This window comes from Rattus norvegicus, chromosome 6 (genome assembly GCF_036323735.1).
Source record: "Rattus norvegicus strain BN/NHsdMcwi chromosome 6, GRCr8, whole genome shotgun sequence".
NCBI lineage: Eukaryota > Metazoa > Chordata > Mammalia > Rodentia > Muridae > Rattus > Rattus norvegicus.
Window position 1 is genome coordinate 11,103,514 of NC_086024.1, and position 23,818 is coordinate 11,127,331.

At 41.2% G+C, this 23,818-nt stretch overlaps 1 protein-coding gene across 1 annotated transcript in view; it reads left to right on the forward strand.

The window, feature by feature from the left end:
• Positions 1-23,818, forward strand: part of Fshr (follicle stimulating hormone receptor) — a 207,960-nt gene that overhangs the window by 151,185 nt on the left and 32,957 nt on the right. Inside the window, exons 5-6 of the mRNA NM_199237.2 lie at positions 21,816-21,887; positions 23,613-23,690. Of these exons, the coding sequence (NP_954707.1) occupies positions 21,816-21,887; positions 23,613-23,690 (150 nt within the window). The remainder of the gene's footprint in view (positions 1-21,815; positions 21,888-23,612; positions 23,691-23,818) is intronic.

The following is a 23,818-nucleotide window of genomic DNA, read 5'->3' on the forward strand; positions in this document are numbered from 1 at the left end:
ATTATTCCTCAGTATATTAAACCTGCTTTCCAGGGAAAGATATCTAGTAAGAAATTTAGAGAGATTGCATTATTGTCAAAAGATCCCCCCCCAAAAAAAACCCACAGTAAAATATTGTCCTGATCTGTTCATACTGCTACAACAGAATACTATAAGCTAGTAGCTGAAATAATAACTCAGTATGTTTCAATTGACTAGAGGTTAGAAATCTAACACCAGGTGCTCAGGGGTCAGTTCTTTGAAAGGGTGTGTTCTTTCTATTGGGTGTTCACATGACTTCATTTTTAGAAGTATTATATGTAAAGAGAGAAGAACAAGCATCCCATTTCTACACATGATTTTATGACATCACACTGTGTTGTAGGGTTTCATCATAAATCTGAGGGAAACATCCAGTGCATAGTAATGATATAATTCTATACCATATAGAATCTTCTTACCTATGGAGTCCTGTGCCCCCCCCCCACCATAAGGAACTTGAAATAGGAATTGTATATCTTAAGCCTTTCAGCTCCTAGCAAAACTAAACCTTCCCCAGATTTGCATACCATGTCAGCACGCAGTTCACACATGATACCCCCTGCAGGTTTAAACAACTCCGCCCTTCAACAGCACTTCAACCAGAAATACACCTGACCATGGCTTAGACTGCTGCTCTTCTGAAATAGTTTCCAGGCCACTAAGATCACACAAATGCACAGTGAAATCTCTCATCTAAAAGGTTCTTTCAGGGAAACAATTCCAGTTAAGCTTCCATTCTGTGTTAGTCAGATCTGCAACCATACTAAAATACACAAGATGGACTTGCTTAAACAAAAGTTTATTTGAATTATGGAGGCTAGGAAGTCCAAAATCAAGATAATGAAAGATTATGCTACTCTCCCAGGTCTCATCCTGGCTTGTACATAGCCTCTGTCATCTCATCCTCAGATGGCAGAGAGGGCACGCATGCAAAAGAAGCAAGAATGGGTAAGAGCGAGGTCGGATGTTTCCTCCTCTAGAGACGAACCCAATAGGGATAACCCAGTCTTATCACTTCAGCAAAGCTGAATCGTCTCCTAAATATTTTCTCTCCATGTATAGTCACAGGGAGGATTAGGACTTGAAGGGATGAGCAGGGAAGGGGTAGAGGTCAGTCCCTAGCACACATCCTTCTATGCTTGTTCCTGTCATAGCAGCAGTCATCAAACGCTTTGTGATCCAGCAGCCAAGTCGTGATGGAGACAAGAATTTCACATATTCTTTGGGATGATGAAAACTTGCTTCAAGACAAAGGAAAAGCACAGAATGGATGAGGACTCAGTGATGCTTAGAGTTCAACTATTGTTTGTTTGTTTCTAATGTTGTTTTGGTTTTTGCTTTCCTAAGCCAGGATAAATATTTAGCATCCACTCAGCCAAAAGCAAAACTATTACCAGGGGGCGGTATGAGACGCCATTTGACTTAAGCATCCTAATTGCTGTGCACACACTTAGACATGTTGTTCTGAAGTGCTCCGTGTTGATTCCATTTCATGCTGTTTATTGACAGCACAGAATTCAGGACAGCTAGAAATCAGCACTCTTCATCAGTGCCTTCATGCTTCACAGAGGAACCTGAAGTAGTTAAGAAAAAGAGCTTATAAATGAGGAAAAGCTCTTTAACCAGAAGAATATGCACCGAAGGATTCATCTGAATGGATTTTTTAAAATCAATATTTTATTTGCAGGCTGTATTTCTTTTTCTTTTTCTTTTTTACTGCTTTGCCTTCCTGGAGCTGACCTTTTATGTATGAAAGATTATCTATTGATCAGTAAATAATGTTTCTACAATATTCTCTTCCATTTGCATCTTGTCAATGTAATTTCCAGGCAGCTCTGTGGTGGTCTTTGCTACTCAATAAACTCTAATTCTATTTAGTAAGCACGTCACACTGTCTTAGGCCCTTCTCCCAAGCCGCCACTGACGGCCATCTTCCACTCAGATGTCATTAGACTCAGAGCCACTAGACCTCTTCTAAAATACCTTATGGTGGCTCCCAGGCTATTGGCTTTCTACAGCTGATACCTTTCCAGGAGATTTCTTACAGACACTCCCCTCAGCAGTCCAGGCTGTTTTATCCCCTGTCCTGGTTATAGGGCTTTTCTGACAGTAATACACACTGTTTCTGTAAAATGGATCACTCTGGCACTTTTGGTCCTCAGCCATACAATCCTGTCTGTGGTGGCTGGGGAAAAAAGCCACAAAGATTACATTTTAGAAATGGTGGCTATCATATTCATGGTCCCTCTATATCTGTTCATCATTTGGATTATGAATTGTTCAGTCAGTAAGAACTCATTCAATAATTCATTAAAAATAAACAAGGATATACTGTATACAAGGCTTTCTTATACATATCATATATGGCAAGTCAAATGAACCTCTGCCTTCATGGAGCTCACATTCTCATTGGATGGATATATATATATATATATATATATATATATTTGAATTATATCAGGCAATGATGATGCTGTCAAATATATATTTGAGAGAATATACATGATGTCTATATATACATATATCAAAGAAATTAATATTGGGAGAAGGCTGACTGAAAAAGCATAGAGTAGAGAGTTCTATGTAGGATCTAGGAGATATCTGTGGGTCACTCTTCAAGGGAAAAGCTACTCTCCTGAACATGACATTGTCTGTAGAGGTTATGGTACTGGTTGTGTATGAGAGGATTGAGCCAGTGCCCTAAGCCAGGAAAGTTGTAGAATAACACAATGGATTGGGGCAATCACGTGGTTTAGAAAGACAGAAGAAGATGGAGTGGAAGAAATTACCTGTGTGAAAAAATTAGCAAGTAAATACATGCAATATGAAAGGCTCATAAATAAGGGGATACTGAGCCCCAGGGGAAAGGAGACCATACACAGTCAAGCAGCATGACTAGATTTTGACGTGTGTGGCTAAGCAAAATTGGAGGTGAACCAGAGGCAGGAAAAGCTTAGTCTAATAGTGTGAGAAACAATAAGCTCTTCAGGACTCCTGAGCAGCAGATTGGTGTGATAGTGGTGACTGGATTGTGGAATATCCTACAGCAAGCTGTACTCAAAGGAGGCCTGCTAATGGCCAGTTGCCTTAAGCCATTAGCAGGCTTGGTGACAACAGTTGAAAGCCAATGAAAATCCTGTTGTTTAACTTTGGGCCACAAAGGTGCATGTAATTGGAATTATTTTGGGCCATTCCATTACCCTGATTCATCCTCCATGTACTTCCCACACAACCATGGTATAGAAGATACTCATCAAGAATCTAGGCTTCTGGGGGGGGGATTAAAAAAAAAGAATCTAGGCTTCTTACATGGAACAATGATTATTAAGATGAAATTATTAGCTATCTTCTGGGCTGTCAGCATTGCATCTCAGGATGTTGCCATAACTACTAAGATGCTTGGACATGATGAAGACTACAAAATTGTTTATTTCATCGGTAACCAGTCTTCCAAATCCGACTTTTCTTAGTATTGTCAACTCCAAGATAACATGGCAATTCGAGGTGAGATTTCCATCTGAGCATGATTGCTCCCAAAGGCAAGAACCTCTTGTGATTATAATTTTGGCGATATTTTATACTGTTAACCTTTCCTCCCCATGCATAAAGCTTCCTTCTTTTCTATCAGAGAAGAAATTAGCTGATTTAAAGATTCCTAGCAGTGTGGTCAGGTTTTATATTCTTTCCAGAGTAATTAGCACTTTTCTCTGCTTGCTTCTACTTATTATATGTGTCTAGTGTAGATGTGTGCGTGTAAACGTGTGTGAGAATATGAGTACATGTCTGAATGCACATGTGGAAGCTAGAGGTCAATATCTAGCTCCTTCCTTGATGTTTTCCAATTTTTTAAAGACAGAGTCTCTCAACCCAGAGCTCACCAATTGGTTAGACTGCCCAGTGATCTCTGTGCTTCAACTATTTGTCTATATACAGACACACACACACACACACACACACACACACACACACACACACACACTCCTGCAGATTCTCTGTAATATAATTTGCTTAGAATAGTTCTTATAAGTATCCCCATCTCATTAATTTTGAAGTAAGACTAGCCTCTGTTTCCTCCTAAAACTCAGATAGGAGAACAGTCCACAGAAGGATGCGAGAGAGTGGAGATTAGCACCAGTCTCTTCCTCACTCCTAGTGACTTCTCCCCCACCCCACCCCTAGACAGTGATGTATTAACCCTTCCATGTTTCTCCATCTGAAAAACAAAATTAGCAAATGTACTTCAGAGTGATGATCTGGGGTGGGGGGTGGGGGGGACAAACCCTCTAACTCCCCTAAGATCTCTTTCAGCCATCAAGTGATAGATTCCATACCTGTAAGCTTCACAAATATGGGGCTCTCAATGCTACTTTTGTAACAGAAGAGCAAGATCTATTTATGCGATAAGGAAGCCTGCTACATAAGGGGCCCCTTCATTTCCACATCAAGCTCTCTTTCCCTGGGCTTTAACTTCCATGGTCTTGGAGGTGCACTAAAATATTCCAGCCAGCCGAAGCTCAGCCCCTGTACAACCAGTCCTGCTATTATGGAACTATGCAAATAAACAAAACCACCTCATCAAAGCCTGAGAGTCACTGGCTATGGGAACAGGTTTATAGAGGCAGACAGCTCAAGAATACCTAGAGACAGCTTGGGCAGTAGAATATGGAAGGGCAGTAGAAAAGCCCTTATATACAAAGCAGGACCTATATATACACTTCTGTTTCTCACTCCAGCTCTGGCTCTGTCCATAAAGATTCATTTAGACTGGCAGTTATGCCTAGGGGAGGACACACAATAAAGCCACCATCTCCATAAGAATTGGCCAGAGGATGTATAGGCCACAAAAGTAAACAGGGCATGGAGCAGACTCACACTCTCTTTTACTCCCTCCCTTCTTCCCTCTCTCCTTGCCTGCCTGCCTTTTTCCTTTCCTTTTTTCCACAATGGTAACCAAGTTTTCATTAGCATTGAATCCTTAATACATAAGGAGAGAGATCCCCAATACATTGTAGCAGAGATGGGAAGGATAGAAGAAGGACGGAAGGAGGAAATGGTAGGGTCATTTCTCTTTTAGAGCCACCTGGTTGTGATGCAGGTTCAGTGGCCGCATCACTAGCTTCCCTCTCATTCTGTAACACTTGTTGTGGAAAAGCTACATTTTTCTCATCACTTCTATACACCCACTCACATCATCGACATTAACATCTGTATAGTATGTTAGTCTGTAAGCTCCTAGATATATTCTAGCCAAGTGCTGCAAGCCCTTGACTCCTGGGGAGACTAATATCCTCTGTGAGGGCTTGACTGTATAAAGAAAGTATCCTTGGGCTCACCAGGCTTGCCGGGCTCATGACTGAAGAGCAATAAATTGGCAGGTGATGCCTGCCTTGGATGGTACACACACCCAAGCTAGGACAAGTGCCGTGCCCCAGTCATCTAGTCTGCAAAGAGCCAAAATTAGCACACACTACCCCTTAATGAAGATGTGGACCTAACATGGAGGTTTTCTGTTTGTGCAGTAAGAGAGAAGCAGTGACTGTTTTCAGAGTGAGAGCAGCAAAGTAACAAATGTTTTCCTCTTCAGCAGACATTGCATAAATGTTCCACTGTGATTTAATCACAAGCTCACCCATGGTGATCAACCCACAGATAATGGCTGGTTCAGGAGGCTATAAGCTCTTCCCTCATCTAGCTGGGATATGGAGATGTGAGTAGAAAGCAGAATGTTGGTGGACCTGTGAGAGAGGCATCTTGGCAACCTCATAAGATTCACTCATCACTTTCTCCCTGGCAAGGACCAAACCATACAGATCCACTCACCAGATTCAAGGAAAAAATGCTGTACCCAACAGAAGAGTCTGAGAACCAGGTTGCAGTCCTGGCCTTACATATGAAAACAGTAAGCTTCCCTGGATCTCATGAGAAATGAAGAGAAGGGCAAAGGAAAAGGCTCGGTGATTAAAGTGCTTGTAACACAAGAAAGAGGAGCATTGTTTGGATCTCCAGAACCAACATGTGGTTGTTCCCTTCCTGTTGCTATGAGAAAATACCCAGACAAGTACCTTATGGGAAAAGAGGTTTATCACAGTTCACGATTTCAGGTTGCAGCCCATAATAGCAGGGAAGTCAAGGCTGAAACTCCAAACAGCTTCTCACATCACATCCAGCCAAGAGAAGAAATAAAAAAAAAACAAAAAACCAGGCATGCTCACTGGTTTGCTTTTGTTCAGCTTGATGTATCCAGTGTTCTGCAGTTGAGGACTCCATGCCTAGAGAACTGTGCTTACAAACACTGCACTGGAACTTTCCACATCAATTGCCTAAATTACAGCAATCATCCAGAGACATGGTACAGAAGCCAAGTCAATATAGACAATCCCTCATTAAAACTCACTTTCCGATTATTCCAAGTGGTGTCAGATGACCAGTTAAAGCTAGCCATCACCCCACATGAATGGCAGGAAGCATAGTGACTCAGTGAGAATTTCAGCCTTCCCCAGAGCAAGCTGGATGACAAAAATAGTCATATCACAAAACTATAGGTCTGTCTAAGAGAAAGACCCCACCTCAGAGAAATATGGTGAAAACCAATTAAGATTCCCCACATCAAGCCCAGGACTCTGCACATCCACATGGTCATCTGCCTGAAATCACAAACATATAAGCAGGTACCCTGACCACACATGCACATAAAAAGGAGAAAATAGAAAACCGGAAAGAACTATTGCTGTGTCGTCTCCAGCCAAAGGTCACTGTAATAAAGGGAAGGTAGTACAGGAAGTGCAGCGCCGTGGGGTCAAAGGGCATTGGTTGCCAGTGTGGATTCCAGGAATCAGACTTCACAAAGTCTTTTCACCTTGCACTCATTTGCTTCCAAAAGCACTGTGAACTATTTCCTGGTAGATCTGTCTCACAGATCGAAGCCGAAGGTCCTGAGACAGTGATTAAATTGAAGGTCAAAATTTGGACTACAAAATTATCTGGGGGCAGAGGCCCAGGGAAATTCTTATTAAACATGTATCATATGGCAGATTCTGAAGTGGGTGTTTTGTTCACATAGTTTGTCTTGCTTTTAGTTCTCCAAAAACAGTAAGAAGCATTTTGAAATTTAAGAGATTATATGAGGAATAGAATCAAGAACAAAAGCCAAAAAGCTGGGTCACCCAGTCCATCCTCCAATCAGAGATCAGTCCTGTCAATAGAGTTAAGGCCCATGTAAACCTCTCCAGTGTTCAGAGCACATTGACACCTCAATTATGTGTTTACTGTTTGGAATTTGTGATCACCCACCCGAGCAAAGTTGAAGTGTACCTAAGAAATAGCTTTCTAAATAATTTATCTTAGAAATGAGTTGCGGGGCAGGGTGTGCAAACTGTTTAAAATATTAACATTTTGCAGCTCCCAAATGTGATGTAAAAGTAACTGCTTGCCACAAATTGGTAGTTTGATTGAAGTTACCCTTACATCAGCATAGAAGGAAGTCTCCAAAGGCGCTTGGCAACAACATTAGCTGTGAGGCTAATCAGGATGGTCTTTAGGTTGTGAGAGTTCCTGTGTAGACAGGAAGTGTGCTGAGAGGAATATAATTAAGAGATGCAAGCCTAAAGCCGGGCTTTCGATATCATGTCTTCTGCTTTCTATCAGACAAAGCACCTTGAAGCCCCTCAGCTGTTTACTTATCTGGAACACGTGGCTGACAATAGTATCTTCTTCACAGGCTTGTTTGTCTGCATCAGTGACCTTTAGGAAAGTGAGACATTTGCACTTGGGCATGGCGCAGGCTAAAATAACAGGCACGTTCTGACAATTACTCCTGGTTCAAGTTTAGAACTTGTCCTGGGTATTGCTAAGTCTTTCCCCTATTAACTAAAAAAATAGGAATTCTGAAGTAATGTATGTTATAGGGGCTACAAAAATAACAATATATTGTAACTTTTATGCATTTTCTTCCTCAAGGGCCCTCTCAGAGTGGTGACTTTGTATGACCAGCTTCTAGGATTTCACTCCCCCTACCACCAATAGTAGCATCTTGACCAATGCCACCACGGTCAGCTTCTTACACAAGCCCAAGTCTCTATAGTGTGTAAAAGTTGCCACATGGTCTTCTTAAATTCCCCTTTTCAACCTATATAGAACTGCTAGCCATGATGGACTGTCAAGAAGGAGAAATTCAAAACAGTCTCTTTCAGAAGAGCTTCTCAAAAGACTTACCATAAATTCCATTCTTCATTCAGTTCTCGTAGTCAGTGTATAAGAGAGATGCTTCCAAAACCTAGAATATAGCATCCTTTGTGTCAAAGAAGCTCTGACTCTCATCTTTGGTTGACCCAAGATCTGTCCTATCCATGATGATACCCTGTAGCATACTACATAGTGAACATGTGACAACAGCAAGAGGTGCAGGGAGCCCATCGACAGCTTCATTAATTATTTCTCTTCTTCTTCTTCTTCTTCTTCTTCTTCTTCTTCTTCTTCTTCTTCTTCTTCTTCTTCTTCTTCTTCTTCTTCTTCTTCTTCATTATTCATTATAACTAAGCTCATTTGAATTTCTTCTCAGGAGAACTGTCTCAGTTCTCTGTGATTTATTTTCTTTTACCGGGATCAAGACTGTCACAGATAGATTTCTGAGGTAGGAGTGGGATTCCTTGCCCCTGAGTCTGATAGTATCTACAGCCATAGATGAGTTTGGAGAAGTTACTATCTTGTCTATCCTTGTCACATTCTAGAGAAGCCACCATACACTGCAAATGCTGGTTTCCACCCAAACTTCATCTGAGACTCTGCCCTCTCACGAATGCAGTTCTACTCTTCTGTACTATTAAGTTCTGATTTACATCACTATCAAGAACAAATGAACTAAGTGATGCATGCTTTGCGATAAGAGAGATTTATCAGCTATGCCCTCATAGTAATGGTATATTCAGCAACTGATCTGTACTTAAAGAAATTAGTACAGATAGATGTCTTACTTTCTGCTAGGGCCTCCAAGGTTGAGATAGGCACACACAACTCAAGAAAAGGAAGGAGTCTAATGTTTAGAGAAAGAGTACTAGCATGTGTTTTCTTTGTCATAGACACTTTCAGTGAATGGTAAGGGCTCTGAGATCCCTGTAGAAAGAATAGCTCAGCCCTGTTAACCCAGAATTTCCTGTTTTTATCACCACTGTAACCTGTTAGTCCTCCAGTGTTTCTAAAATGGAAGCCATCTTAGAGATCACATTTCTATCCCTTGCACCAGGATAGCCTTCTATGTGTGAGTGCTTTGCCAGGCCTAGGAAACCAAGACCTCAGCAACACAATCTATTTTTCTCATGGGCAGCTCTCATAATAAGACTCAGTCATTGGGCATACAAGATTAGCTTGGATTCAGAAAGACCTGGTCTAACCTCCAGTTCAGCCTCTCCTTGTGTGCCTTTGAGAAAGTTCCTGGACCTCTCTCAGTCTGTCTCCTAAGGTAGTAGGGAGGAATAAATAAAATAATCAATGGTAAGTGCTTGGTGCGGTACCTGACTCATAGGAAGTGTTCAATAAATGTTGACCATTATTATTATGAATCTATACCTCCTTTCCAGAACATCCCAGCACAAATCTATTGCCATTTCCACTTGGCTACTTTTCAGAATCACAGGTGGCTCTTTCCTAGCAAATACCCTACCTAACCCCTCCTTACAAATACCCTGCACCTAACCCTCACTACAATATGGTCCAGAATAAGGTGATTTCTTTATATAGTAGATGGCCATGCAACTACAGTGTTGTATGCTTTAAAAGGAGATGTAATGCTAATGAGGGTTGAAAGAAAGACAAATAATTAATGAATTCTACACTTTTATCTTCCCTTATATCGTGTTCTAGGTGGAACAAAGGTGTTTGGTTTGTTTGGTTTTTGACTCACTACCTATAATCCTACGGAGAAAGCAGTGTCATGGAATGTGATTTGTTATTTTTCTAATGTTTACTTTAATACTAAGGCAGTCTACTGATACATAGAATATGGGATTTCAATGGCTGCCAAAAACAAAAATAAACTATTAGAATAAGCAGATTCATTAGAAGAACTGTGGAATTAACTCCTCAGTCATTGTACTCAGTATCTGTCTTACACTCTTTTATACAGCTATTTTTGCAAACTTCAGCTAGTGGCTTTTCTTCCCTAAGGTCAATCAGGTGTTCTGTCAAACTACCTGGAAGATGTTTCATTTTTATGTTATAATGAAATCTTCCAAAATTACATGAAAAAAAACCAAGTTGTCTAGAAAAGGTACATTTTCTTATTTTTAAAATATGTAATATGAGACATTTCACTTATTCTGACATACTTCATTTTCAGTAGTAAAATAGGCATTTACATATATATATATATATATATATATATATATATATATATATATATATATACATGGTTTTCCTCCCTAGTAGCTCCCTATGTTTCATAGACTTTTTTCAAATGTTGTTGCATTTGTCATTGGTAAAATATCCCTTGCCCTTACAGAAATAAAAAAAGGTTCTAATTTTAAATTATCTGCTTTAAAATTTGCTTTTCAGTAGCCACTTGTCACCACAGAAGAAGTCACACTTGAGTTACATGGCTCTTAAAATGAGTAAGTCACATAAGTCATCTCTAATTTTGTCAATTCTAGTATTCTTTGATGTTTTTAGTTACCTTCTATGGGAATAACAAAACACTGACCAAAATAACCTCAGGCCAAACAGGCTTGTTTAACTTACACTCCCACATTACAGTCCATTCTTGAAGTGATTCAGGGCAGGAACTGAATAGGAACATAGAAGTAGACATTGAAGCAGAGATCATGGAGAAGGACTGCATAGTAGCTTGCTTTCTGGGATCGCGCTCAGCTCGCTGGCTTTTACTTTCTGGGATCGCGCTCAGCTCGCTGGCTTTTACATCCCACAACCACCTGCCCAGTAGTGGCACCAGCCACAGTGGCCTGGGCCTACCCACCTCAATCATTAATCAAGAAAATGCCCTACAGATAGACCCACAGGCCAATCTGATGGAGGGCAATTTCTCAGTTGAGAGTTCCTCTTCTCTGATGATTCTAGTTTATGTCAAATTGATTAAAAAAAAAATAGTTAGGACACATGAAAAAATTTTAAGTTGATAGTATGATGCTGATTTTTAAAAAAACCAAGACTCAGAGACTAAAGAGAATCAGGCAAGTAGACAGACAACTGGGGGAGGTATATCAGAAGGAAACAGAAGATAGTAGAAAGGAAAGGGGGGATTTGGGGAACTTTGGAGTGGCTGAGTACTTGGATGTCACATGGGTCAAGAAAATATCATGTTATCATCCCACAGAGAGTGAGAGAAATGCAAATCAGAGAGAAATGACAGTCTTAGTATGACAGTTGGAAGAGAAGATGGGCACTTGACCACAGAAAGAACAGTGCTAGGGGAGCAGAGGAAGCTTACTGACAAGGCAATTCCCTTCCCCTAGATAAAGGAAGGAAATCAGCTAATTTCTGAAGCTAAGACAAGATGTCTACCCAGATCCTCTGGGGCCAGGCAGTTCCTTTGAGAAAATGCTGCATGCCCTTACCCAAAGAAGAAGCTCATTGCTCCACTGAGACACTAGATCAGACAGCATCTAGCCATATAGGGCTAAAACTCTTGGAAGTGCTACCCTTGGACTAATCAAATCCCTTGAGTTTACTGCAGAGCCTTGTTTCCATGGAGATTAATGTTTTGAACTGAATATGTAAGTTAGATGGCCCCTGTTTTGAAGGTAAAGTAGGAGGTGGCAGGAAATGAGACTCTCTGGCTATCTCCTCCAATTCTTTTATGCACAGTTACTTTACTGAGAGAAAGTAGGATTCTGCAAAGCCAATCCATTGGTTGGAAATGCACCTAGCTAGGGTCACTATCCTTGAGTGTAGGGTCCGTTTCATTGTACCAAAGCATCTTAGGCATTCTTCCATCTAGCACTGTGATACTGAACCCAGACAGATCTTTTTCCAGTGATACAGAAGCATACATCAAAATCCTGTGTCACATTCATTACTGATACACAAATTCCCCAGCTAATAAAGATTTATAGTTAAAACAAAACTCAACATCAGCAACCCTGTAAGTAATGGCTTCTTTTTGGATACACTTGGTCCTTGTTTGCACATTTTATATCTGCCAGCTCACTCATTAGCATTTATTTCCAAGTCCAAATTAGTAGTTGTGAAACAGCTTAGTAGCATCCCCTCCCTCCCTAAATTAAATTCCCTAAAGCACAGGAAGGAACGTTCTAGCCATAACCTGAGCTCCAACCCTTCCTCATGTCCTAAGCTGGCCGAGAGCTGGTTTACATAGTCTCAGAGTTGCTCTGGATTGGGAGTAGACTATAAAGAAATGTATGACAGCTGGCATAGGTGAAGTCAGGAATGACTTGTCATCTTTCTGGACATCCTTTGCCTGATATGGTGGACTGAATATTTGCCCCCATTGTAGCTTCTCAGTTACGCCATTGGCTTGGCTTGCTTAGTGCTATGAAACCTGAGGTGACCAGACTGTAAAGCTTCAGGTCTCCTTCTAGTATACAGAAGGGACTTCCTACACTTTCTGTCAAAGCTACACTACTCTGTGAACTGTCAAGAGTTCTTAAGATATAGCCTCCCCTTCCTTTTTATACCTTTTTCTACTTGCCACCCCTCGTCCCCTCCCTTTACCCCTTGACCCAACTGTATACACTACCACACTGAGCTCAGACCTCTGGTTGGTTGTTCTTCCTGGCTTAGTACTCACTGGCTATTCTAACTCATTATGCTTTCCCCAGCCCATTGAACTGTTGAGACATTAGTGATAAATAGCATATAATTTAGCACTATTTCATTCCTTGAATGTTCTACCTGTGTGAATCTTAATTTGATTCACCTTCAAACTCCCTGAAGCCAAGACATCGTCTCTGGCTTACTCTCTGGGGCATAATGAAGCATTACTGGGAGGATGATACTTATACCAGCGCAGGACAAATAGACTCCATTAACTTAAGGGGAAGAAAAAAAGCAGAAATCCTTGAGTACTATTACAGACGAATCAAAGTATCGATGAGGCAATGCTGTGGATTGGTTTTAACACTATTTGTGTTAAGTTGGCTCCCAAAATTACACAGGAAGTTACACATTTGCCTGTAAAACACTGAGGGTCCCTGCCCCCCATTTGGCTTTGATTGGTGAATAAAGTTACCTGTGGCCAAAGGCAGGACTTCAGATTTCCTGGGCAAGAGAACCATGGGAAGAAGAAGGATTCAGTACTGCCATGCTGGGAAAGCAGGAGGATCAGGAGGAACAATGTAAGATCATGTAAGAAAAGCAGCCCCATGGGGACCCTCCCTGGTAAGTCTGGGGTAGAAGAGATAGAGTATAGATTTTAGTAAATAATAATTCAGTAGTATTGGAGGGGAGGAGTTAGCAACATGAAAGGTTGGCAGTGGCCCAGTCATTGAGCTGCTTAGAGCATATTAAAAATAAGGCTGTGCATGTGTGGGTGTGTGCGTGCGTGTGTGTGTGTGTGTGTGTGTGTGTGTGTGTGTGTGTGTGTGTCTTTCGTTTGATAATTTACAACATAGAAGCAGTAGCAAGAAAAGTGCGTGTACCTGGCAGGGAGTTAGAGCAGATTAATTTGCTGAGCAACAACACAAGGGGTTTAGAGTCCCAGGATGATCTTTTTGTGAACAGCGAGTACATTGGCCTTATTTCCATAGAAGTAGGGATAACTTCCATCAAATGCTGGACCCCAGTAAGTTTATTCTGAAAGGAGAGACAATTTTATTATTGCAACCTAAAGATTTAGGGCAATTGAGATAGAAAAGCACTAACGCCAGCTCAGGAAGTAAAACTGGCTATGGGAGGAGGAACGCCAAACCAGTTACTTTTGTTTGAAAGACCCATTTGCAGAACTTAAATTTGTTGACATTTTACCCTTAGGCCTTTTACTGTTCCAGAAGATAAAGCGCAGTTGAGTGAATCAAAATAATTTTGCAGCAAACAATCATTTGACCAAGTCAAACCCATCGAGACACAGAGCTCCTAGCTGATTACCCAATTCCAGACTCCTTCAGACATGAATTTATTGACCAGAGTGGGAAAGATGAATTGAAAACTAAGTGTTCCATAAGAACTCCATTTCCGGCCTTCTCTTAGGGTTATAGAGAGTCTGAGGTAGAGTTAGAACCAACACTCCATCCAGCTAGATGGCCACCAGGCCTTTATTAGCACCTTCATGTCAATGCTATTGGAATAATTGTAGCCATTTTCACTGTGTATTTTCTTTTCTATAAAAGCCAAAGATTTCAACGTGCTTCTGTGGATGCTCTGTAGCATGGGTATGGGAGCTCATTCTGTTGACATTAGCTAAATGTTTTGCTACTGTGTAGCCCTCATTGGAAAAGCAGGATTCCTCACTTCCTCAATGACACAAAAGTCATCATCACTCGTACCATGCTAATACCATGTCAAATTGGGTGTATGCTGTGGATGCAGGTACTGCATAGTTTCTCAGACACTGGCAGCTCAAAGTGCATTACCTCCCTAAAGGCTTGGTGGTGACACATAGCTTTAATCCCAGTACTCAAGGAGCAATGGCAGGGAGATCTCTGTGAGTTCAAGGCCAGCCTGGTCTACAGGGTGAGTTCCAGGACAATGAGGACTGCACAGTTAATCCCTGTATCAAAAATGAACAAACACACAAGGTTGGCAACGATCAAGCGTAGTCTATTTTCCAACCAGTGTAGAAATGTTAAGTCTCCAGGGCAAACACATTGTGGTTGAATAATATATGCTTGATGTTTTCTTAATTTTATTTTATATTAATGTGTATGAGTATTTTACCAACATGTATGTGTATGTACCATACCACATATATATCTTGGGCCTACAAAGACCAGAAGTGGCCTCAAATTACCAGAAAGTGGCATTTCAAACCATTGTGAATAGCTATGTGGTACTGGGAAACAAACCCAGGCCCTCTTCTAAGAGCAGCCAGTAGTCTTAACCACTGAGCTATCCCTCTAGGCCCTGTTTGGAATTCTGATGAACTGCTAAGATAAAGGGGGCTAGATAAAATGCACTTGTCCTGGGAGTAAATCAGGAGATCTAATTTGCTTTTTTTTTTTCACTTTAATAGCATATCTTTTGCATATATAATTCCACACATATAAGCAAGGACTCTTGATCATATGCACCACAAATTCCAGCTTCTCACCACTCCCAGATGCCCCTACGCATCCTTCTCACCCTTTCAAGTGAAACTTAAAGTTAATGATGCAGTAAGTCTAATTCGATATTGCCCAGTGGAATGCTGAGTACTTTAGCGCCACACTAAGTTCACAGGTGAAACATGCATCTCACATTCAGAAGACATCATTTCACACACTCCTTCAGTTCTTCCCTACCTTCCTCACATTCTCTGAGCCTTGGGTGGAAGAGCGGTGGATACTGACGTACCTATTAAGGCTGAGCACTTAAGAGTCACTTATTTTCCGTTTTTTGACCAGATCTGAGTTTCTGCATTAACTGCTTATCAATGCAGAGAGGTTTCTGACCAAGATTGACGGCACACTAATATAGGGGTAAATGCATAAATGTCTGGAAGGCAGTTTATCAGTGTAGTCTTTAGCAAAATAACAGCAGTAGGTTCCATTCTAGGGCCTATGACCTCCTGAGACGTGTGCTTTTGTCCAAGTTATAGTTCTATACCTAAATTCCTCCCTGCGAACCAAACCACACATTCAATCTAAAAGCAATTGGCTACCCCCATCAACTTGGTCCCCTATTGCACTAGTGAAAACACCTTGCCTGGCACAGGAGTGTTCAGGGATACCATTGTCAGAGTTTCTCCGCCAATGGTATACACAGCCTCGCCCATATCTGTGAAAGCTAGCTAGCAGGGAGAACGTTTTTCAAGGCAAAGGCTGGATTTCTCTACAACCTGCAATGAAAATGAAGTGTGCGGTGTCTTTAGAGTCTCACCGTACATTTATGGTGAGCAACGAAAAGCCTATGTTATTTTGGGGGCCTTTGAGGCTTCTGTGACCAATAACCTTTGAGATTGTACCATCTACTTGGCCCTGAGATTTTCATTTAAAAGATTATGACTTCTAAGGAAGCCTTGTCCCTGTATATAAGGTGGCTGTTAGGGGTCTCAATTTAGATCTGTAAACAGGTCTTTTCTCTGAGAAAATCCCATTTGAAACTGAATTCTGAAGTTTAAATTGGCCTGGTGAAAAAAATGGATGTGAGCCCTCCTGAGGGAGCGTATGCAAATGACTCAAGGTAGGGAGGAGCAAAGAGAAAGAGACACTGGGGTTGAAGTCCATTGATGAAACAACATGAGGCAGACAGAAGAGTTCGTAGTACAAAATAAAAATTCCACCCTGGGTCTTATGGGAAATAATAAACCTTTCACAGTGAGGGAGGGCACAAAGCAATCTGGTTTCTGTGTCTTGGAAGAATGTGCTGTATGCTGCACAGAGAATGGATTGGAAAAGAACAAGATAAAATGTGAGGCCAAAAGGAAACTATTCAATAAAGCCAGGGGAAGGCAGTAATGTTTTTAGAGTGGCATCAATGGAGGTGGACAAAATTGCTCAAAATCAAGATAGCATTTTGGAATTAAAATCTAAGAGGGTTTTGAAACGGGCTGGTTATTGGATGAAAAGGAAGAAGCAGCCAGTGTTTACCAGATGACTGAGAGATGCCAATGTACTTCTTGGGAAAGTATCATGGGGGAAATGTGTGATGGAGGTGACTGTCAGGGGACAAATTCAGCTATGACAATGAACCATTCAGGAGGATGTAGGGAATAAGATCTCATTCCTGGCAGACTAGACAGGTCAGACTACAGTTTCATACCCTGAATTCACAATAATAACAATCAGAAAGATCCAGGAAACAAAATCTACTTGGCTGTAACTGTTGAAGAAGAAGAAGAAGACAAAGACTCCACAAACAGAGGAAGGGAGGAAACAAAAGTGTTCAAGGAAAGGAACGCAATGAGCATGGCATAACAGAAACGGAAGCAAGAGGCTGGCAACAAGCAGAGGATGCTCTGGAAAGTTCTTTACAAAATATGGGCTTGCATGTTCCCTAGATTTGGTACTTGGTAGGCTGATGAACTTGGGATACATCGTAGTTTTGAATGAAGATGGAGATTGGAGCAGATTGGATTATACGAATGAGATAAGAGGCAATGAAATAGTATTGCAGATAATACTTTCTGAAAGTTTTGCTGAGAAAGAAGGAAGAGAAACAGGCTGGACCCGAACTGAATGTCAGGAAAGAAGGCAACTACCGGTAAATCTGTGCAGAATGTGAAACTCAATGCAAGTTGGTTTCTATTTTGACCTAGAGTCTGCATAAATGGCTGAGCAAGGCTTACGCAGACAAACGCAGAGAAAGGAAATGGATGACTAAAAAGAAAAGAAGAAGGAAAGTGGGAACTTCAAATCAAGCATGTGTTATCAGGGCCAGGATTAGTGGTGCAACTCAATAGCCCCACCTACTCAGAGGGTCAAATCCTGTCAGGACTATTGTTGGCTTTAGTCCTGGAGGCTTTCCACGGAGACCTCTGGGCAGGCCAGGCGGGAGAGTTCCGGTGAAGGGGAGAGAACTGGAGCAGGGAGAGGGAATCCTCTCGGCTGCCTCTGCGCAGCTGCTCCACCTCTGTCTCCGTGGCTGCCTCTTCAGATGCTCCAGGACTTCCGCTGGGCTGAGCCAGCGGGAGGCTGACTGGCCAGCAAGGGGTGCAGGGGAGCTTCTGGCAGTGATTTCCGGAGAACAGATCTCTTCCCCAAGCAGCAGTGTTACAGCAATTATGATAGAAACCCTCAGATGACTGAGCGGTTCTTGCGTACCTTTAATCTTTCTGGATAGGAGTCTTATATACAGTTTTGGGGTGGGTCCAGGGTCTGACAGCAGGTTCTTCCCTCGGCTTGGCCAGAGAGTTTGGGAATGCCTTATCTACATGTGGGAGGGCGTGGTCATGCTTCTATGGACTGATGGCCTTCAGGCTCTCTACAGGGGGCTGTGGGTGGTGAGGGGCTGGGGGAGGGAAGCATTGTAACTACCTGAGAGAGGCCTGGTCTCCAGGGAATTTAGGGAAACTACTGTCCTTTTCAAGGTCACCAATGTTGCAACCTTATCTGGACCAGGAACTAGGATACCTTTCACATCCAGCGGTCCCACAGACTGTATGACACAAAGTCAGCCTGAGCAACTTAGAGAGACACTACCTTAAAACATAAAGGAAAAAACTCTTCAGGGTGTAACTAAGTGGTAGGACACAAGGAGTACGCAGGAGCCCATAGGGTAAAGATCGAGGACTATAAAAGGAAAAAAAAACCATTCATTTTCAATAAGAATGCTTTATCAACCCACTGTGTTCAAGCCTATATGCTGTAGTATACAGACAGACAATTAGAACTCATCCATGTAAGATGCATGTAAGATATAGTGCAAAATATATTCAGAATTGTTCATGAAACCAAAGAGGAGCGCTCTAGATCAACCAGGCACTTCAGTGTTAAGTTCCAAGCATTTCTGGATATGTCAGGGCCTCAGAATGACTCAACAGGATTCTAAACATACCTATCATAAAAGTGGCCTAGAAGGCCAGGACAAAAAGTGAAAAGCCACTCAGCACAGCTGAGGCAAGCATCTGTCACATTAAATCTAACAGCAGCCTATTGCCATAGCAACAGCTAGAGTAAAGGTTGGCCCAAGGGAAGGTGAAATGGCAAAGACATCTTTGATAGAATTTCTTCCATGCTGCCCACAGTCCACACACTTTCTGGCCTGGAGGGATAACCTGGCTTGTATGCAGCTCATGCCAGAGTTGGCATGCAGGTTCCTGTGATTTCTGGCCTCTGGACCTCACTGCCTCTGTTTAAGACTAATTACCCCCAAATAGTAGTGATACCTGACAAGCAAATCAACCAAATTAGAGTTTTGATCTATTCCTGGTGACAGAAACTAGAAATGTTTGAGAAACATCATGCAATTAACCCAGTATTTTATGAGCACATGCTGCATTCCAAACCGACACACAGAGGAAGATTGTCAGAAAATATTAAATATGGTCGCTGCTCTGATGTCTCATTAGCAGAGTACTGAAAGAACACCGTGGGAAGAGCTCTAAAAATAGAGAAGGCTAGGTCTGATGAAAGGGGATTGCAGTGAATCATGGGTCTTTAGCTCCCAGCAGCTCTGAGTAGACTCAGGGTTATTGGACAGCAATGGCGAATGCTATTTTATGGAAACGTCCCATATCAAATACTAACAGACACTATTGCTGGGCCATAAGGTGATTTTTTACTCTCTTCTTTAAGTGTCTCTGTAGATTTTTCACAAGTCTCATAATAAATACATGTATTACTTTGGTATGAAAAGAATATATGCACATTTTAAATAACCAAAGTATGTAGAGTACCAAGCACTCTCACACATTGCTGGTTGAATCAAAATGGTACACTTGTTTTTTAAAAAATGACTAAGCTGTTTTCCACTTAAACATATGCTTGCCATCTGACCTAGAAATCACAGTCCAAGACATTTACCCAAGAAAAAGAAAAGCCTATGCACCCCCGTGTGTGTGTGTGTGTGTGTGTGTGTGTGTGTGTGTGTGTGTGTGAGAGAGAGAGAGAGAGAAAGAGAGAGAGAGAGATGTTTGCTCAACAAACATCAACTATACACAAATGTTTAAAGCACCTTTTGTATGTGTGATATACGCATATAACGTTATATGAACATTAATACATTTAACCAATATTTTTTCCACAAAAAAAAAAACCCTAAAACTTCAACTTGGGAATAGAAAAACAAATTGTGAATCACTCAAAGAAGAAATTCTATTTAGCAACATAAACAAGGAACTACTGAAAAAGAAAACAAGGGGGGTGGATTTCAAATACATCATGCTGAATTTCACATCTTGGAAGTATTAAAAGCCAGTCAGATTCAAAAGTTGGTATTTCTATGATTCTATTTTGGAAAAAGTGATCCTTTAGAAAAAATATATATAGCTACAGAAATATGTATAGCTGGAGGTTAGGAAGGGGTTAAGTGCAATGTGGGAACATAGGGGAACCCAAGCAGTGCATTGCATTGTATCTGGTTGTGGTTGTGGCCACAGGCCTCTATGCACTTACTTTTACTCATTGACCTTAGTGTCAAAATGATCATTCCTTTATATGGAAAATGAATTATGAAGCAGGGTTTCACTGTTGAACCCTGCCTAGTCATAAATTGCAATTATACTGGGATTCCAGGCCCATGCCATCATAGCTTGCTTTTAATTTTTAAAGAAAAATTAATGTCATAACAAATCCCCCAAAAGAGTATATGAAAAACCATTAGTCCAGTAAAAAGCAGGAGATTTTTTTGGAAGTATTTAAAGAACAGGTTATCGAAATGAGTTTTACTTGCAGTGTTAGGAGCCTAGTGGAAACACAGTCTCAGAGAACCATTACAACACTCCATAGATAAGATTTGCTGACCCTCTGAATGAAGACATGGGGAACAAAACACCAAAACTGACTCCAGAGCTTTGGTACTTCGCAATGGTCTGTATGTCAGTAGGGTTCTTCAGGATGGGAGTGGCAAGGATCAATTATGGCTTAGCTAAGCCAGACAGAGAAGGAGGAAATGGACACAGAGTTATGGCAGAAGGTTTCGAGCAACTCACAGTAGGGAAATTTGAAAAAGTGGTGTGCCTGATAGTTCTCATGTGTCACTAGACAATTAGCAACCACCTCCACCAAAATGCCATGGGCCTAATGAAGGTGCAGCTGGACTCTAACACTTTCCGCTTATTCGCTTTCTGCTCCAGAGAACTGTTTGTGCTATGGTAAGATATACCCATAAAACTCACTGGGTTTTCATAAATATCCAAGCTGGAACTGGGGCATCTGTAACATGGTACTATCTTTGGCCATTTGGAAATATGAATCCCTTCCCTCCCTGTATACCATTCCTTCAGAACAATAACTCTGATACATGTGCTGTAGATCTCCTAAATCAGGTCCTGGAGATTACAGAAACTGCACCAGTAGTGGTGGCCAACACCATCACTCATGCTTGTGCTGACTAGTTTCCTCCTCCTCTGCTTCATGTTTCCTGATGCGCTGAACTACAGTGTCCATTACAGTAGTCATCAGCTGCCTTCATCACAGACTTTCAGACTTTGATTCCCAAGGAAGCTGAACACTGAGTAGGATCAAGGGCAGATCTGCTGTCATCAGATGTAGGGATTTTAAAACTATTTACTCATGAATACTTATCTCCGACCAACAGTAACCACTTTCTCATTGACTCTTTTTTAGAATACTTATATATCCTAAAGTCAAAGAGTATGCAGTCTCACACTGTAACCCAAAACGAACTTCTTTGAAAGGGAAAACACTAGTTTTCCAATGCGTACACCAAGGCTGGGAAATGGAGTCACTAGGGAAATGTTTTCTCATTGTAAGTCATTTTTGAATGCTGCTAACTTATTAATATTCAAAAATAAAACAGCATATGAATGATAGTAGAATATCAATGCCTTATAAAAAGAATCATAAATTTCTTTGCTCTGAAGAATCAACAACTGACTAGATCCTGGTTAGCTTCTTTAAAAAAAAAGCAGATAATAAAAGTATAATCTATATTGTGAGAGCTCTGCTATGTGTTTTTGTTTTTGTTTTTGACAGTCCATAATTGGTATTTTGAACTCAGAAATTTTAGCTCTGACAGATGTTTACATGACAGCTTCATCTCTCCTCACTCTCGCTTTGTCTCAATCTCTCTAGGTTAATATCCAACACAGGCATTAAGCACTTGCCAGCTGTTCACAAGATCCAGTCTCTCCAAAAGGTTCTACTGTAAGTTCTTATTAATTGGATGTCAAACAGCCCTCCATCTTCACAACAAGTGTGAGATGATAGGCTTACAAAGAGAAAATGATTATCTTAGTTCACACTTCCCCAAAGTTTCCTCTATGTTTGGTTGGCCCATGCCTTCGAGCTTACTGTGGCTTTCTGTGGCTTTAATATCCATTACAGTACATTTTCCAAATATGTGGCTCTCGGTGAGAGCCGAGAGAGAAAGACAAACAGCAAGAGGGGCTGGCAAAGTTCAGCTCTGCAGTAACTACTATCAGCAAACAAGCTTAGAACCAAATCATCAAGTTTTCTTTACATAGATACTTAGCATACACGGTGCTTACCTGGGGGCTCCCTGCAACTACCCCAGATTCCTTCACCATTCCCCTTTATTCCTAGAGTGCCTGTCTTTTCCTTACACAGAGAAACTACCTGAAAGATCTACACTAAGGCTTTAGTAACAACTGTTTTCCCTTTCCCCAGGATACATGGAATTTAAGAGGAGAAAAGACACTATGTGAAGCTGGAGACAGCTCAGTAGTAGAGTATTTTTTCTAGTAGGCATGAGTATCTGGGTTTGAGTCCCAGCACAGAAAGAAAGAAAGAAAGAAAGAAAGAAAGAAAGAAAGAAAGAAAGAAAGAAAGAGAGAGAGAGAGAGAGAGAGTGTCAGAGACAAGGAAACAAAGAAAGAGAAAGGAAGGAAGGAACAAAGAAGAAAAAAGAGGGGTGGCAGAAGGAGGAATGGAAGGAAAGGAAAGGACAAACATTATTTCCGATAGTGAACCTGTGAGACTCTGTACCAACCCCAAGGAGAGGGTAAGGAGGGGTATAAGCAACTGAGGATGTAGGATAGAGAGAAACTTCTAGACTTCTTGAGTTGTTTCCAGCTATTAGCACTTGTGCTGTTCTATTTTCACCAGACCCAGTAGGTCAGTGGGATAGAAGTATAAGTAAACAAACAGAAAAAAATTCTCAATATCTTTTAACATGGAAAGAAAAAAGTCAATAGTATTTTTTTTCTGTGGCTCAATAAAAAAAGGATGGAAAAAAACAATATTTAAGAAAAACGAAAAAGACCTACAGGATAACTCAGATGTGTGGTTGATTTATAAGCACAGGGGCCTGAGCTTGATGCCCCTAACCCCTACGTTTTAAAATCCAAGCATGTACCACCGTGCTTACAGTTCCAGCACTAAGGAGGTAACCTAGTCTACTAGTCTACTTCTAAGCCAGTGGCAGATGGTGTCTCAAAAGAAAGGTTAGCAGGACCTTCAGAATGACCTGAGACTGTCCTCTGACCTATACACACATTCAGAGAAAATACTGAAAGAATGAGAAAGGAAAAGAAGCCACAAATAAAAGGAGTAGAAAGTCTGTCCATAGGCACCAGGTCAGCTTCTGTCTTTCTTATTGAGCAGAGACCAACTGTAGAAACAACGCTAATAAAGAGCTATACTGAGAAGAACCTCTATACAGTGACTTCCTCTAAATTCTCCCAAAGAGAAAAGGTTCTAAGGCTGTGCAATTTCTTCTTTGGGAAGAACTAACACAATACAGATAAACAGGCCATTTGTTGCCCAAACTTTGAGCTGTTATTCTCTGAACAAAAACTCTATCAAAGTGTTACTCCAGCTGCAATCCTTTGGTGCCAGCAAACTGAATGTGGGAAGGTTACACAGGTGGAGCCCACACAAACATCTAATTTGTCTGCTCTCTCTTCTTAGAGACATTCAAGATAACATAAACATCCACATCGTTGCCAGGAACTCCTTCATGGGACTGAGTTTTGAAAGTGTGATTTTGTAAGTAAGGGGGCAAACCCATAGCCTCACACTTGGTCCTTCACTAATCTCTCTTTCTCATTATGGACTAAGCCTCTGTTCGTGTGTGATTAACACTGGCATTTTGCCATTTAAATCATTCTATCGTT